Genomic DNA, 16,703 nt, shown 5'->3' on the forward strand with positions numbered 1-16,703 from the left:
ATATATATATATATACAGTATATATATTAGAGCCATAAAACAAAAGTGTATTGAATAACATCCTAATATATATTTTTAACTATTATTACAGATAGCTGTTTAATTAACACGTAGACGTGTTTTACCTTCATAGGCAGCTTTAAATCCCTGCCCGCTGACTGCATAATCCGACAGCAGCCACAAGGTGAGCCTGGAGCCTGTACTCACTATGGGTGAAGGCAGTTGGAATCCAGTTAACCTGAGAACAAATGGAGGAAAGAAAAACAGTCAATAATGGTCAGACAAAAGTTCTAGTCGACAGCACAAAGTGTTCCAAGGTCAGGTATGAAGTTGGTTTCCTTCAAGCCACCATTCAGCCAGCTGTTCCCACAGGCATTCAGGGATACTTTGTGCATAATGAGCTGCAAGAATCAGGCACAACTTAATGAAATGTCAAGTACTCAATGAGACAGGAAATCTAGACAGATTTTTTTAACCCCATCTACAAAAATTGTAGCTGCAGACGTCTTAAAACACAGCAGTGTGGGAGTTAGGAGATAAACAGCAATCACAAATAAATGTCAATCACTGAGTAAAACTCATATTAAGTAATGTGCAACCAGCAATGTTTAAAGCAATAATATTGGATGCGTTTCAACAAAATGCGACCAGAGATTTTAAATTTATTTAGCTAACAAATGACCCACAAAAACATTAAAACTGTGTTGCCCAGCACTATGCAGATCCAAGTTGGTGATTAAATCCTAATTATAAATAAATACAGGGTTAAAAAAAAATAAATAAATAAATAATTGGTTTACCGGGTAGTTTTGAGTTAAATTCTAAAATAAATCAATAGATTATCCTAAAGGTACAAATGTACAGCATGAAAAACATTAGTAAAAATTGAACAAGTCAAAACATGAGAATATTTCACCTTTGAAAAATAAAATAATCATATTTGGCACATTATAAGTCTATCGGAAAAGTATTATAGAACAATCTGTAAGAGCAGTGACCCAAATGAACAAAGCCATTGTATAATCGTTGACCTTGATTTGTGACCTTGATCTTGGTAGTTGGGGTCATAAAAAGTCTATGCAGCATGCAGTCTAGTGATAATCCATAAGAGTAAGAAGTACATTGTCTTAAGCGGATCAGAAGTTATGGGTGGGAAAGGGAAAGTTTACAGATGTTTAGACAAGAGGATACTTTACATAAATATGTTCACCTTTGACAGGTGTATAAAAGTAGAAAATAAACAAACAAAAGTGAAAACTTTAGTACAAATAACTATTTACAACTTTGATCATCGCACCTCATGGGTCCAACATTTCCCACTTTCCTGGAGGGATGGTTCTTTGAGTACAAATGCATTTATTATTATTATTATTATTTTTATTATTATTATTATTATCATTGTAAATAAAATGCAAATGCTCAAAATATGAAATGGTGAATGTCATGGACTGGTGAGAACCAAATATCCTAAAAGAACATCCAACGGCAAACACTGCTCCAAATAAAGACCAAAGCATGTGCCATACTGGTCCATACCACCATGCCGGGTGTAGTTGTTATGCATGCTTGAGCTTTGATGTTGAGGCCAAGATGTCCAGGTGCACAAGATGCAGAGACACCCCCCCCCCCCCCCCCCCAGTGTAAACCAGGACATCAGGCCTTTCCAAAATACTGAAGGCATGAACACTGAATCGCTGAACTAGTTTGCTACATTTCATTGAAGACGTTCATCTGATTGTCTGGCATTGCTGCCCAACTAAAATGAGTTGGTGTATAAAACAATAATGATACAAGTGCTGTAAAAGGAAATTATTGTGTCATGTATAACACTTTTTTTAATAGCTTACTCATAAGTCATTATTTACAATGAAATGGAGTTAGAGTTGTAGTTGTTTTGGTCAAACCTCAAAACAATATTATATGCATTCCCATATGGGAGTTTCTTACATTTGTTCTCTTTGCACTTGGAATATTTGTTGAGGATGACTCTCAGCGACAACTGCATCAAACTTTAGCTCTTTTTTTTTCAATTTACAGACACATTTGTGTCTGCAAAGGCTGCTAAGCTGTGGTAGCCATCTTGTTTTGAGTTGACTCCAAATGAGCACCAAGTGATTACGTTCTCAGAGTTTCATTAAAATCTATTCAGTGGTTGACGAGACAATTTGTTATTAGGCCAGACAAATGAACACACGGATACATACAAAAAGGATTGCCCTTCTGCCTTCAGCTTTAGACATTAATATTCAGTTGAGTAAGTGGGTTACAAGTTAATTTTCTAAACTAAATAAACACAATGGCCGACATGATTTCTAACACGCTTGGTAAACATACGTTCATGAATCCTCCTTCATCATATACCGTGGCATTAAAGTACGCTTAAATTAAGGTATTGAATACTGATGGGATTGGTTAATCACCTCACTTTTAACCATTTTTATTCAAGTGATGCAAATCTATTCAGAAATATTAGTTGTCAAAATTAATCCCAATGACTCATTCAGTTTTTATTCACCTCTGGAAAAAAAGAAGTAACAGTGCAAGAGATGATGAGTTTGCATTCAGGCTGTCATTAGCAATATTTTTAATCATATAGTTCTGTATATAAAAGCAACTATTGTTGAGATTCTTCTTTTTAATTTCATGTCAAATTTCTAAAATATGTGTCAACCTTTCCTTCACAATTTAAGAAGAGAAAAAAAAGTTGACTACTGTAATGGAAAATTAAATTTTCAAACATTTGAAAATAGGATTTTGACACTTAAAAAAAAAACTTTTGGTAAATATCCTTCTTCCCATCCAGAAATATTGTGAACTTATATATTAAAATGAATCTTCTTTTGGCTGCTCCCTTCTTCAGGGGTCGCCACAGCAAACTAGCACAAAGACGTATGACTGGAGTTCGTAAATCATCCATGTACAAGTACAAATTCAGTTCATTGTAAGAAAAACAGAATTTCCTCACTCTTGTCTCTATGTGAAGCCCCAAACATCTGATCTATTTACTCAAACTTGGATACTTAAATCATAGCACTGATAATACTTCAGTTGTTTTTTTTTTTTTTTTTTTTTTATTCTCTAAGCACTTTCTTCAACAAATTTAATCCTCAGTTTTATTGTTTAAGCCCTTGAATGGTGTCCGTTTGGGCACTCTCCCTTCTAATCCATAGCTGCTGATATGATTAGAGAAAGCTGGAGGAACTGGCTTGTATATGCTCACTCTTGTTTTTCTCTGGAGTGATCTTTAGAGCTGTTCCCTGCATTATTGTATTTGTTTATTTTTTCCTTCATTTATCTAATGCATGTAACAGTCAGAGAGTCAACAGTTTTTATGTTTTGGATTATATGGCAACTTTTGTCATTTTTGTCGAAATATTCCCTTATGACTTTCTAATCTTGTAGACAAATAAATAGCAGTTTAAAAAAAAATGCATGTTTATATACATATACTGGTAACGCTGATGCCTCTCATCGAGAAAGTTGCCGGTTCAAATCCCGGTCCAGGGGGCCTTTCTGGGTGGAGTTTCCATGTTCTTTCCGTGCATGCATGGGTTTTCTCCGAATACTCCGGTTTCCTTCCACATACCAAAAACATGCATGTTAGACTGATTGTTAACTCTAAATTGCCCCTAGGTGTGAGTGAGAGAGTGACTGGTTGTTTGTCTCATTTGTCTCTATGTGACCTGTGATGGACTGGAGACCTGTCCAGGGTGTCCCCCGCCTCTCGCACAGTGATAGCTCTAGAATAGAGATTTTGCTTTTGTAAACTTTAATTCCTCTTTTTCTGAATGTAAGTCACATTTTTTGGATGAGTGTTTCCTTAGGTATCAGATGCTGAGCAGCTGGAAGGATTTTTACAGATTTTTTTGTTTGTTTGTTTTGGACATTTGTTATGATGCGTAACCATGGCAACAAGGCAGTTTTCTACAACAACAGGAGCTGATTAACATCTCAAAAGCTCAAATAATATCTCAACTACAGCCCCAAATCTCAAATGAGTTGAAAAGGAAGTTCTGTGGATGCATTCTCATCTACCTGCCAGCTGTGCTCGAGTGCCTGACCACTGAGATCCTGGAACTAGCAGGAAACACGGCTCATGACAGTGGAAGGACAGGATCGTCCTTCGGCACCTACAGTTGGCTGTCCGCAGTGATGAGGAGCATGGCAGACTGCTGGGAGGAGTGGCCATCACTCTGGGAGGAGTTCTGCCCAGCTTTCGGGCGGTCCTGCAGCCCGGGGGAACCGAGAGGCTTGCCGAGTCTGGGTGGACGGATCGGACGGCATCTGCAGCCAGTTTCTTAGGATCCACTGTGGGATGGACCTTTACAAGAGATCCTTCCTGCCTACAGCCATCAACATCTATAACATATCTTAATGAAATGAGGATAATGAGTTACAACAACAAATAATTTCCCTATGGGATTAATAAAGTATTTTTGAAGTGAATTGAATTGAATTGAATAGCCCCAAAAAGGATACATGTTATAGCCTTTTTTGTTTCTACTAAGCTCAATTAACTAGGTAGGTAGCTAGAGTCTGATTGACTCCAAAAGTTAAACAGTTGTAGCTGCACTGTACTTACAATGATTATTTTGAAAGCATTTCAATAATTTCTATTTTATAGCTCCTGAGATATTTTATTAACAGACAGATGAATAAACACACTCATACACCCATATGCAATAGCATGGTCATTTGTTTTTCATGGTGGTAAATAATAGTCATGCTAATTAGCAACACTCCTTTTGGAGGAGTAGTTTTATTAATGACAAAATCGCAGCAAATCTTTCCAAATCAAAATCTATAAAAGCAGTAATATTTCTAAATATTTCATAGCTCTATTGAGTAAAATGATACTAATATTTTGATTTTTTTTAATAACAAAATCAACAATAGAAAAATGTAATAATAGCAAAGTATTGAGCTATAAATGAGTTTTTAGTTAAAGTGCTTCTTTTTTTATTGGCAACAGCTTTCTACAGCAGCTTTGCTGTGTTCAACCATCAAATCAATTTACCACCCACATAGCTGCAGAACTCTCACACACACACTAGCAAATTGAAAGGCAGGTGTTCGCTTCTCATTTATCGCCTATTGCCTCATATTGAGCCATCTGCATATGGACATCAGTGTGAACGATACAGATCCCTGATTTAAAGATACTAAAAAAGGAAACAATGTTGCTTTCATAACTAACTTACCCACAAAACATCTCTTCCCAAGTCTTACTTACATTCCCTGTTCCAACATGTGCTCTCACTTACTTAATCCAGCTCTTTACAATATATTACATCCGCCACATTTATATGTATCTGCATTAAACAAGGCGTTGATGATTTACTTAATTCTTAAGTACCACAATGGAGGTGGGAAAATGGTAAAACACTGCTGTGCGAAAATTAAAAAGACCCCGTACCAAAAAAAAAGGGGAAGAGGACTCAGATGCATGCTTGATTTCACCCCTCTTTGCAACATTGTCACAGTAGGATATCAGCTAAACGATGGGACACATGTTCATGCAAATAGCCTCTTCGCTGACCACAAATTGAGTTGGAAGGCAGCCACCTTGGTTCAGTAGCACACTGCAGGAGGAAGTGGGGCTTGATATCCGTTAGAATACAGGCCCAAGGAGAGGGGCAGTGGCGGTCAACAAACTGGGAAGAATTCTTGCAGCATCCAAATCGCAATTATCTGCTGGAAGCCAGATATAAGCCTGAACTGTATTCAAAGCTGAGAGACAAAATGGAGACACACAGCAGCTGAGTCCATGTGTGAAGGCTGCAAAGATTACATTTTACTATATGATATGGGTCTGTGGCAATCAGAGGCATGCAGCCAGTTTTAAGGAGAGAATAAAAAAAAAAAAAAAAAAGCCCTTCCAGAAGTTCTGTCCGTTATCAAGCACAAGATGTGAGATATGATTGGCACTGAGACGTACAAAGAATGGATTTGCAGCATGGGTGTCTCAAGTGAGCGGTAAATTGAAAGAGGGGAAGATGAGGGAAAGTGAGGGGCACGAGGTATGAAGAGATAGCAAAAGTTGCAAAAATATTGCAGTTATGGGAAATCGTTGGCTGTTTTTATTATACAGAAAACTGTATATCAGTGAAAATTAGGTCCTCTGACAAGAAGAACAAGTGCATGTGGCAGCAACTGATGTGAAAAATATTGAATGGTCACCCTCTTTATGTTCTACAGTTTTACATATAACAAAAATGATCTGGTTTTTTTTACCAGGTTCCGATATTATTTCCAATCTAGTCTCATGTGTCAATGAATAGCAAAGGAAAAAAAAAAGGTAAAATAGAAAAACTGTGAAAACATAGAACATCCAATGATTCAACAGCTTCTACAACCTTGTTTAGCAAGGATAAGTCAATAGGCATTTTCTGTATGACATCATCAATGCCTCACATGGTTGCAAAGCCATATTTACCCACTTTTGTACAACATTGCTTTGGTTCATTGAAGTTTGCAGACATTAATTTCTGAACATCAATTTTAAAGTCAACCATACATTTCAGTCGGGTTCTGGTTTGCACTTTTAATGGACTGTTGCAGTACGTTGATTCTTTCAGCTTTTCTAGCCACTCTGTTGAAGATTTGTCACAATAAGTTGTTTTGAAGGCCCACAATCATGACAGTGATGTGGAGGAGCAATTAGCAAAAATACATGTATATATCAAAAGCTTGAATAGCAAAATAGCAGCAAAATAAACAGAAGGAGCAAGAAGCACATGATAGCCAAAACACTGGGGTAGCAAGAAAGGACATGGAGACAGCAATGCTGGTAATGGTTGATGGTGACATTGATTTGAGCAGCAGAACACTAAATACAATGAGAAGGGTGACAGCTGAGTAGGAAAAGGTGAGCTGATTGAAAATGGATTACAGGTGTCTTAAAGTCAGCCTCCTCATCATCACAGACATCTACACCACCAGATGAAGGAAAAGGTCTGACTGCATCATGAAGGACCCCACTCACCCAGCACACACACACACACATGTTGTCCTGCTCCTGTCAGGCAGAAGGTTACAGAGCATTAAGTTTAAAACCACTAGACTGAGGGACAGCTTCTACCCTGAAGCAGTTAGACAAATAAATCCCTAACCAGAAAAACCACTGTAATACCACTTTAATTTGAATTGTCACTTTATATGTGCTGCTGATTTCTTGCATTTAAGATGCTGTATTCATACCCATCTGTTCACAATAGACTCATGTTCAGGCTGATTTTTAATACAAAGTGTCCCTGGGAAAGACACTGAACCTCTTGTTGCATGTGATGTGTGTCCCATTGGTGTATAAATGTGATAAAGCACTGATTATTCTTTGTACAGATATAGTAGAGTGCTGTATGAATCGTTAATGAGGGCACAGATTGTGTTGTAAAGTTCTTTAAGAATCGTGATAAGATAGAAAAGTTATATATAAGTTCAGTCTATTTATCATTATTATATTACATTATTATTATTTTGCATATATCCTAGATCCTTATATACAGTTTCTTTTTTATACGTTATACTTTACTATTTTGGGTGTAACCGGGATTTTGAGTACACAATTTCATTCTACCTCATGCACCACATGTGATGTGAAGGACAATAAAGTTACCTTGAACTTTGAAACTTAAACGGAACTACAAGAAAAGCTGAGAGAAACATGGCTGAAAAAGAAAGAAGCAACATGATGAACTGAACTACTACTGAAAAATAAATAAACCACAAATCAAAATCCTCTATAAGCAACAAACTAACCTGAAAACCGATGCCACAACCAGATTGTCAGTATAATTGTTCTCTTGCACGTTCTGGTTTCTGCCCAGCTTTAGCTGTCAGGTAAATGGTCCTACATTTGGTTCTAGATAGCTTCAGTATACGGTGGAGTTTAGGGTCAGCTTAATGACTAAGCGTTAGTTTGCTTCAATGGCTACAAAACCAGCCTAAATCATCACACCTCCACTACTATGTTAGGCAGATGATTTGATGTGATTGTTCTGCTGTCCTATGTAGCTTTCATAAAACATGATGTTGTAAAATATGGCCAAACATCTCTACTTTGAGGCCATCTGTGTACTTTTATTTTCTCCCCATGACTCTAGGCCTAATCTAAATGAAAGTGCTAGTGTAAAAGTCTATGTGCACATTCATTGAAGAGAGCAGAGGCCTATTAAGAGGCTTTCCACCTGACTGGCCTTAGCATCATTTCTATGGAGAGCCTCTGCTTCCAATTATCCCACCCTTACCCATGGGAAGAGATGAGGGGCAGAAACAGACGGGGGGTAGACAGTGAGTTTGCAGAACGCTGTCTTTATAGGGGCGGGAAAAAAACTGGAGAGTTGGTGATGAGGAGATGGCAGCGGTTAGGAGAAAAGGGCAGGAGATGAATTTTAGGAGGGTGAGAGAGACCCATCTGTGTGTGGGAATGTAAAACTCCCCACCACAATTTGAGTGAGGCTGAATCACTGTCAAAACCTCCTTCATTAGCCTCTGCATGGCAACGCAGAGATTCATGCTCAAACACACACACACGTACGGCTTCAATCATTAGAACGCTATAGTGTGCCGTAACTTTGTGCTTTCCCCCTCAAATTATATGCATGTTTACAACCGTAAAGAGACATAAACTAAATCAGGTCATTCATCCTTTAATCGTGTTCACTCAGTAAAAGTGTGTGTGTGTGTGTGTGTGTGTTCTAGGGGTGGAAAGTACGGTAAGCATAGTGCTGATGCAGCTGATATTCTCCCAGAAGGAGAGAAGAGGAGGGATAAAAAAAGAAAAATATATACAGCAGCAAGATTTTGATGGCTGAGTTGAGGAGAGACATTAGCTAATAAATGATAGGTGGTAAGAGAGAGGGGGAAGAACAACAGCATGTTTTTTTATGTGTGTGTGTATGTGTGTGAGTGAGAGGAGGGAGAGAGACAGAACTCTGTGCACCTATATCTTGTCAGTGGTCAAGGCCAGAGGCTGATGTTCTGTTGCGCTTCAAGTCTCTGCTGACTGCCTGTCACACAACCAGAAATGTTGTGAAGAAGTGCAACACACATACACATGTCTGTCTTCCTATCTTTGTGGGGACTTTGCTTTGACTTCCATTCATTTTTATAGTCAAAACCTGACCCTTACCCTAAACCTAGCCATTACCAGTACAAACCTAACCCTAACTCTAATCCATTAACAAGACTTATCCTTATCAGGACTGGGATTTGGTCCCCATAAGGAGCAGTTAGTCCTCACAATGTAATATTATACCAAACTACGCACACAAAACCAAAAGGATTGTGTACATCCTGGTCTACTGTAGGTTTTGAGTGAAAAAAAAAATCCTCAAAAGCCTCTGAACTTGAAACTGTTGCTGATAAGCGTCAGTGTTTCTATGAGCATGACTCATCACTGATTCTTTTCAAGTGGGTGAAGAAAGGGAACTGAGTGAAGGTTAAAATGAAGTTTCATTCCCACACAAACTGTTTTCTGCAGTTAAAAAGAGTTTCACACACAGTTAGACCGTGTTCCGGTCAGCCTTCTCATCCTTTTTCTTGTTGGCTGAGCTGTAATGTTCTGCGTCACTATGCCCAAAGGCATGATCTGGCCTTGATAGAGATGCCTTCAGCGCTCCCCATTTCAGTTCAAATTTCTGCTGTTTAAAGTGATAATTATGCTGTCTAATAGCTCTGCAGACTAAAAAGGCAATTCCAAAATGTTAATAACCATTAAAGTGGTCCATGCAGTCTCTATAGTAGAGGTTTCTGTTTTTAGCACATGTAGTTTTAAAGTACTTCATTTTAAATATCTTAAGCAGACAATCAGTTTCAACAGTCTTTCTACAAATGCTCCATAGAGAGCATCTTAACACACGACATCACTGCGTGGTATCTTAGCTGCACAGTGGCGCAGAGAAAAGTGCTCCAGAGAGTTATCAGCACAGCACAGAAGACTGTGGACTGCCCTCTTCTCTCACTGGCAAATCTGCACAGTTTCCACTGCATAGATAAAGCCCATAACATCTTAAAGGACACATCTCACCCTGGACATGATCTTTTTGATCCGTTACCATCAGGGAAAAGATACAGATCAATCGAGACAAGAACAAACAGATTTAACAATAGTTCTTATCTGTCAACCATTTTGGAACTTAACAAAATTTGTAATAAGAACTGAATAAGTGCAATAAGGGACAACTAATGTACAGTAGTCTCTAGTTTATCGTGGGGGATTCGTATCCTGAAGCCCCACAATGAGTGAAAAACTGCAAAGTAGGAATAATAGTACAAGTATTAAGTAGTAGTTTATATATATATATATATATATATATATATATATATATATATATATATATATACTTCCCGTACTCTTGCAATATTACTCTAAATGCTCTAAAAGAGCACTGAATGTCATGATTTCAGTTCTCTGTCTCCGACTGCACTTTGCCATCTACGAGGGCTCTTGGCCACGCCCACTTCGCTGCAGAGCAGATATATGATACACTACATGAAGAAGCTTGTTCTGCAGCTGTGGGCTGCACACAGATGTGTGTTGTATTTAGGTGCAGTGACAATAAATGTCGATTCTATTCAGTCTTGAAGTTCCTTGTCTGCTTAATGTTTCTTCACATGCATTTTGTTTTGTTTTATTATTATTATTATTATTTATGTATTTACTGTATTTATTTCTGGGGGGTGGTTGTTTGTTTGTTTTACCACTGGCACATCATTGCTCTCTACAGATTTCTGAGTTGTTCTCCAGCTTTAAAAAGACTGTCATCATTTTTAGCATTTTTTGAGATTCTAGATGCATTTTTTATTATTTTTATTGCTGAGACATGACATATGTTTAGATCTTATTATATAGCAGTAGTCTTTTGATTCATTCTTTTTATTTTTTTATTTTTTTTTTTACCTTTTTTTAAACCTTTTTTGGGGAAACGCAAGCTTTCATATGCAAGCAAAGCAGCTAATCGTCATCATACAACCTCTAGTCAACCTCAACTGTATTCATTTATTTTTATTTTGTTTTATATTATACTGGTTTTATTTTTGCTCTGGGACACATTGTATTTAGGGCAATGTCAATAAAGGTATATTTATTCTATTCTATTCTACCATGTGACATTGTATTTGTGTTCTTCCCACAAAAAACACTAAGGGGGAAACACACTGGTGGGATTCTGTCTTTGGAAATTTCATCTGCCATTTCCCAATCTCTCCCTCTCTAGTAGGTCTTTTCTGTTAATGAATCAGTGGTGTCAAGAAAAATACACCCTTCCTTGCTTTATTTTGCACAAGAGACTGTTTCATTATGTAGGAATTAAAGTTTAATTAGTCATTGTTTATGTGGTGTTTAAAATAATGACCGAATGTTACAAAAACACATCTGTGTTGTTTTTTTTTTGTTTTTTTTTTATGAATATATTGTACATTTTTTGTTATAAAGTGCAGTTGATACTGGCTGGATACCCCTTTTTAAATGATTATTAATTATTTAAATGGCGGCCGAGATGGTGTAGAGGCAGGGCAGCCGGCTTGGGACCCGAAAGTCCCAGGTTCGATCCCCAGTCACTACACATCACGTGGGGTCTCTGGGCAGCACGCCTCATCCCCAAAATGTCCCCCGGGCGCTTTCAATAGCTGCCCACTGCACCACCTGGTGGTGGATGGGTTAAATGCAGAGACTAATTTCGCCATTGTATGGAAACATACATTGCTGACATTGTGATGACATTATTATTATTATTATTATTTAAAGAAGTTTGGTATTTAATCCCCTCCTAATTTTACAAATCTGCCAAAATCTGATATTTGTTTATTGTTGTACTATTTGTGTGTGAGACTTTTCATAATGTTGAAGAGTTTGTTTGTTTTTCCAATTGCTTAGGCACATTTTTGACAGAAAAAAAACAAAACGATATATTTTCATAACACCTATTTATAAAACAATCACACTACCAATTAGCAAAACATTAGAATTATTTTTTTGCAAAATAAAACACCATTGTCAAATGTGGACACTAGTGACTAAAATTTGTATATAGTTGCCACATCAAACATTATTATTATTATTATTATTATTATTATTATTATTATTATTATTATACCATTATTTATATATGTTAGTCCCCATTGAGCCTCAAAGACTCATTTACAAGAGATAACTTATTAGATACAGTACAACATACAGGCAGATGAGAAAAAGAGAACTCGAAGATGGAGGAAGCCAAAAATAATCATGTCTCACACCATTTCCTGGCTGGGAAACAGTGTGAAAGATGCAAAAAAAAAAAAAAAAACTCACAACATAAAACTGCAACATGCAATGACATCATAATACATCTATGCATAAAGGTCGACAAAGCCGGTGAGTTATCCACAAACACTCCAAAGTTCCAAAGTTCTGATAAGATTGTAAAACACTTGTCAACATCATGGTTCTGATAAGCCACTTGAGTTTGAGAGCTTGAGACACAGATTAATCCTTCATATAACACTGGCAGCTTTACCATGGCCAAAACTGCTGCCGACGTCTTCCTAATTTGTTGATATCCAAGGTATCCACCAATTCCAAAAAAACTGAAATCCTGTTATAAATCCAATAATGTGCACACCCTCCACGGACAGCACAGATAGGCACATCATCTTCCACTCCCCCCAGGAATCAATGACATACCCAGTTGTTTGGGTCAGTTCAGGGCACGAGGGCGCTCCAGAACCCTGTCATCTGGTGGAATTATTTTATTTATCAACTGCGTTGAGGGACCAGCTAACCAAATCCATAATAATGTTTGATTCAGAAGATGTGTAAAGAGAGGCTCTGAGGTTGACAGGAAAAGAGAGCAAAAAAGCAGGAGGGAAGGAGGGATGGTAAGAGCGACCATCTTTGTCGAAGGCGAAAGAGAGAATATATGAAGATAATTGTTTTAACCATTTGCACATTGACATGTTAACCTTTAAACTCTGTTATGTTTGTTGTGATACTTTTAATGGAGATATGCGGAAGTATACAAAAAAAAAAAAAAAAAAAGTCAAGCCTGAGTCAAGACCAACAATGTAGGCTAATGTATGTATAAATGTATGTATAAAGGTGAGGCAATATAAAGCACACAACAATCTGAAAATATCCCACACATCTCTTCCACACATCACTCAATTCATCACTAATTTAAGAACACCAGACATGTTTTTGACTTGAACAGTCTGAATCCTTCCAACTTTCTCATACAGAACGATGAGCCTCGGCATCTCGAGAAACATAATTTATTTGCATGCAACATCACATGGGATTTAAGGTTCTGAGATGACCTGTGAGGATATGAGCGACTGGTTGTCTCTGTTGCAAAGTGTTGATGGTGAGAAAAATCAGCCCCAGTCAGATCCATCTGAGAGCCAAACTGAAGCAAAGTCATTAACAAACCAGTGTCTCTTGAGAAGGATGGGGAAAGAGCATCAGTGAGGCAAAAACAGACAAAGTTTAAAGGATATAAAATAAATAAATAAAGTGAGCGTAAGATCAGAAAATATCATCAGACTCTTAAGGATATTTAAACAAAGTACTTAAGAAGAAAATAGGAATAACTAAATAAAAGTGAGTTGGGAGCTTGGATGTGGAAGGAAACTGGGATGTGAAAACAACTTAATAATGAAAAGTGAACTCAAAAGCACAAAGCATAAATAAATGTTGTATGGAAAACAAGAGAGCAATTTACACCATCAGTGCAGTCATGGAAATACTCAACTTTCAGGTCCTTAAACAGAAGCAGCAGCTAAGGACTAATTAGTTATCATTCTCTTTGCAAAACAGCAAACACACTCACCATCCACATTAAAAGAAGGGTGTAAATGACTGGAGAGGTGATGGAAAACTGTACAAACACTCTGGAGATAAGGGCTCCATCATCTCAAAGTAGATCTAGTTTTTGAATCTATTTCCTTCTAGGATTTGGAGTGAGTGCTGCGTGTTGGCATACACACAGACTTACTTCTGCTGGCATGCCTACCAGTCAGCAAGTGTGTGTGTCTGGTTTATCTTCAGGCCATCAGAACTCCATTAAGAACATATTAGATTGTGCTGATGGTATCTGCATATTCCCAGCACCATAGATGCCTACAGTATGAAGCTTCATGGCAGGGCTGGAGTGAGACTCCTTTTCAGCCCTGGAGTTTCATGCCTCATACTGGCCCACTTTAGATCATGACCTAGTATTATTAAAACCATGTAATTCAGGGGTGTCCAAACTTTTTGCAAAGAGGGTCAGATTTGGTAAGGTAAAAATGTGTGTGGGCCAACCATTCAGCTTGACATTCTTTTAACCGTTAACTTTAAATGCAAATTAACCATTTTATGAATGTTTTCTTGCAAATGGCATACTTTACATTTCTTCACACAGAACACATACATCCAAACAAGTTTTTACCACATAAACTTTCATATTCTGAAGGTTACATAAAAGGAAGGAAAAGTCTGTCTGGAAAAAAAATATTTTGGGAAGATGAAACATCATATAGCATTGTACTGATGCTCAATAATCCAGGTATTAAATCAGAAGAATCCGACCTCTGTACCTGACTTATCCTTGTTAGATTACATATTATTCAATATTATATGCTCACTGTAAACTTCTCAAATAAGAAATGGAAAAATGGGCTGCCAGACCAAATTTGATTTTATGACAGAGGTTGTGGGGCAGTGGAAATTTGAACACGGACCACAAATGGACCCTGGTCCAGACTTTGGACAGCCTGTGCTAGGGCAACTAGAATCAGCCATGTGACCATCACATCCCGGCATGTTGATATGCTCCCGGGGGGGGGGGGGGGGGGGGTATTTAGAGTAGGCAGTGCAAGAGACTTGAAAAGACAGATTGCCACTTTTTTTTTGTTGTGCTCTCCAGTAAAACTGTGTTTTGTTTTGGTATGACGAACTCCATCTTCTACAGTGAATTTGATTTGACTGCGAAGCCGCGTGCATATGCCTGCTTTATTACGACCCGCCTATTGGTCAAGACAACGCGAGATTCAATGGGATTGGATGCAATCCCTGTCTATAAACTAAAGTTAAGGTGAGGCAGACTGGCGGGCTGTCTCACTTTCAAGATGATATCCGGCCCCCGTGCGGAGAGCTTTAAGTCCTGTCTATGTCTGTGTGTGTGTGTTCATAGATGCTGAGGACAAGTTAAGAGGGGAAATAAAAACTAACAGCACTAACATGCATTAAAAAATTGTTGGCGTTAATCATTTACTGTAATGGCACAATAACAAGTTAACATGCCCAGCACCTATTTCCCGGTGGGCCGCTCTAATGCATGGGCTACAGGGCCAGCTCTCCCTGATTTTTAACTCATTTTTATTTTATTTTTTTAAACAATATTAACACACAGAGCATCGCTACCACTGCTCCTAGGCCGCTCCACCTCCACCCCGGGATTCCGGCAGCTTTGTTTTGGGTTGTTGTTTTTTTGCATGAGTCAGATACTCGAGGCCACCTGTCAATAAATCCAGTAGGTGTGTCAGCAACTGACCAATCAGCAACCTCAATTTGTCCCAAAGGTAAACACCCCTTACCTGCAGATATGTAGTCCTTGTTCAGAGGGATTTCATGAAAAGTCATGAGCAAAAAATGCTTAACTGTTGTCAGTGGGGAAAATGTAATCCAGACACGTGTTACAATGAGCATTTATAAGGTGGAATACAGTTTATTCCATTAAATAAAACTAAACAGAGGTTGGAAAAATGTAAAAAAACAGCAGCCGACCCCATTAGCAGCTGATTATGTTACAAACAGGAAGTAGCTACCACATGTTAATCTGTACAAAGGTAATTGCAAGTAAATCCTCCAATTTCTGTCATAATTGCATTGTATGCTTGATGCTTAAATTAAAGTTCAATGCTAGTTGTGCTTTGTATTGTGTGATTTATATGTAGATATATGTTGTAACTTCTGGTTGCATATGTTTAGTCTTTGTTTGCTATGATCATTTTAAACTTAACTGATTTAGTACAAATTGTTTAATAGGTTGTGTAATGTACAATATAATTTTATGTAATTTACACTCTTACATATTGAATTTCACTGTGAGTTCTTGCCCTGTATTGTTTTGTCACATGAAAACATCAATTGCAGAAATTATTTTGTTATTAGTAGCTTAGATTTTTATTTTTTTTTGCCTGCCTTCTTTGCCTTAATGTTGGTCGATAAGGCAGAAAAGCTTCACTAATTCCTCAGGTAATGCCTTAATCTTTACTACCTGCACATTACAGCTACTGTATCTTTGTTTGTTTGTCCGAGGTTAGCTCATCCTGGGTTGCAGTTCCTCGTCGGCGGAGCGATCTTACTGTTCACGTAAAATATTTGATAATGTTCTTATAGAAACAATTACTAAATAGTGTCCATACTGTGTTAATGCTACATGTTTGTCTCTTGACCCTACAACTGGGTAACGTTACAGTAGACCTAGTCCATTACTGGAATTTTAATTAGATAGTTTAAGCCACTAATAAACATGATGGATGATGATGATGATATTGCTTTATGCTAGGCCATTGGCAAGGAGGAGTGATTATTATTATTGTTTCATATTGCCTAGTGATTTATTTTTCCTAAAAGTTAACTTAGGCTACACTATGTTTCTTAGATTGTGGCTAGGATGTGTAAGAGAAGTAGAGTGTGTTCTATTATTCACACAAGGAGAGCTGTTGGTCAGGCTACTTCT

General features: G+C 37.7%; 1 protein-coding gene across 1 annotated transcript in view; it reads right to left on the reverse strand.

The window, feature by feature from the left end:
• Positions 1–16,703, reverse strand: part of csmd2 (CUB and Sushi multiple domains 2) — a 302,201-nt gene that overhangs the window by 266,986 nt on the left and 18,512 nt on the right. Inside the window, exon 2 of the mRNA XM_037693663.1 lies at positions 126–238. Within this exon, the coding sequence (XP_037549591.1) occupies positions 126–238 (113 nt within the window). The remainder of the gene's footprint in view (positions 1–125; positions 239–16,703) is intronic.

Source organism: Nematolebias whitei, chromosome 19, assembly GCF_014905685.2.
Source record: "Nematolebias whitei isolate Nwh7 chromosome 19, NemWhi1, whole genome shotgun sequence".
NCBI classification, from domain to species: Eukaryota; Metazoa; Chordata; class Actinopteri; order Cyprinodontiformes; family Rivulidae; genus Nematolebias; species Nematolebias whitei.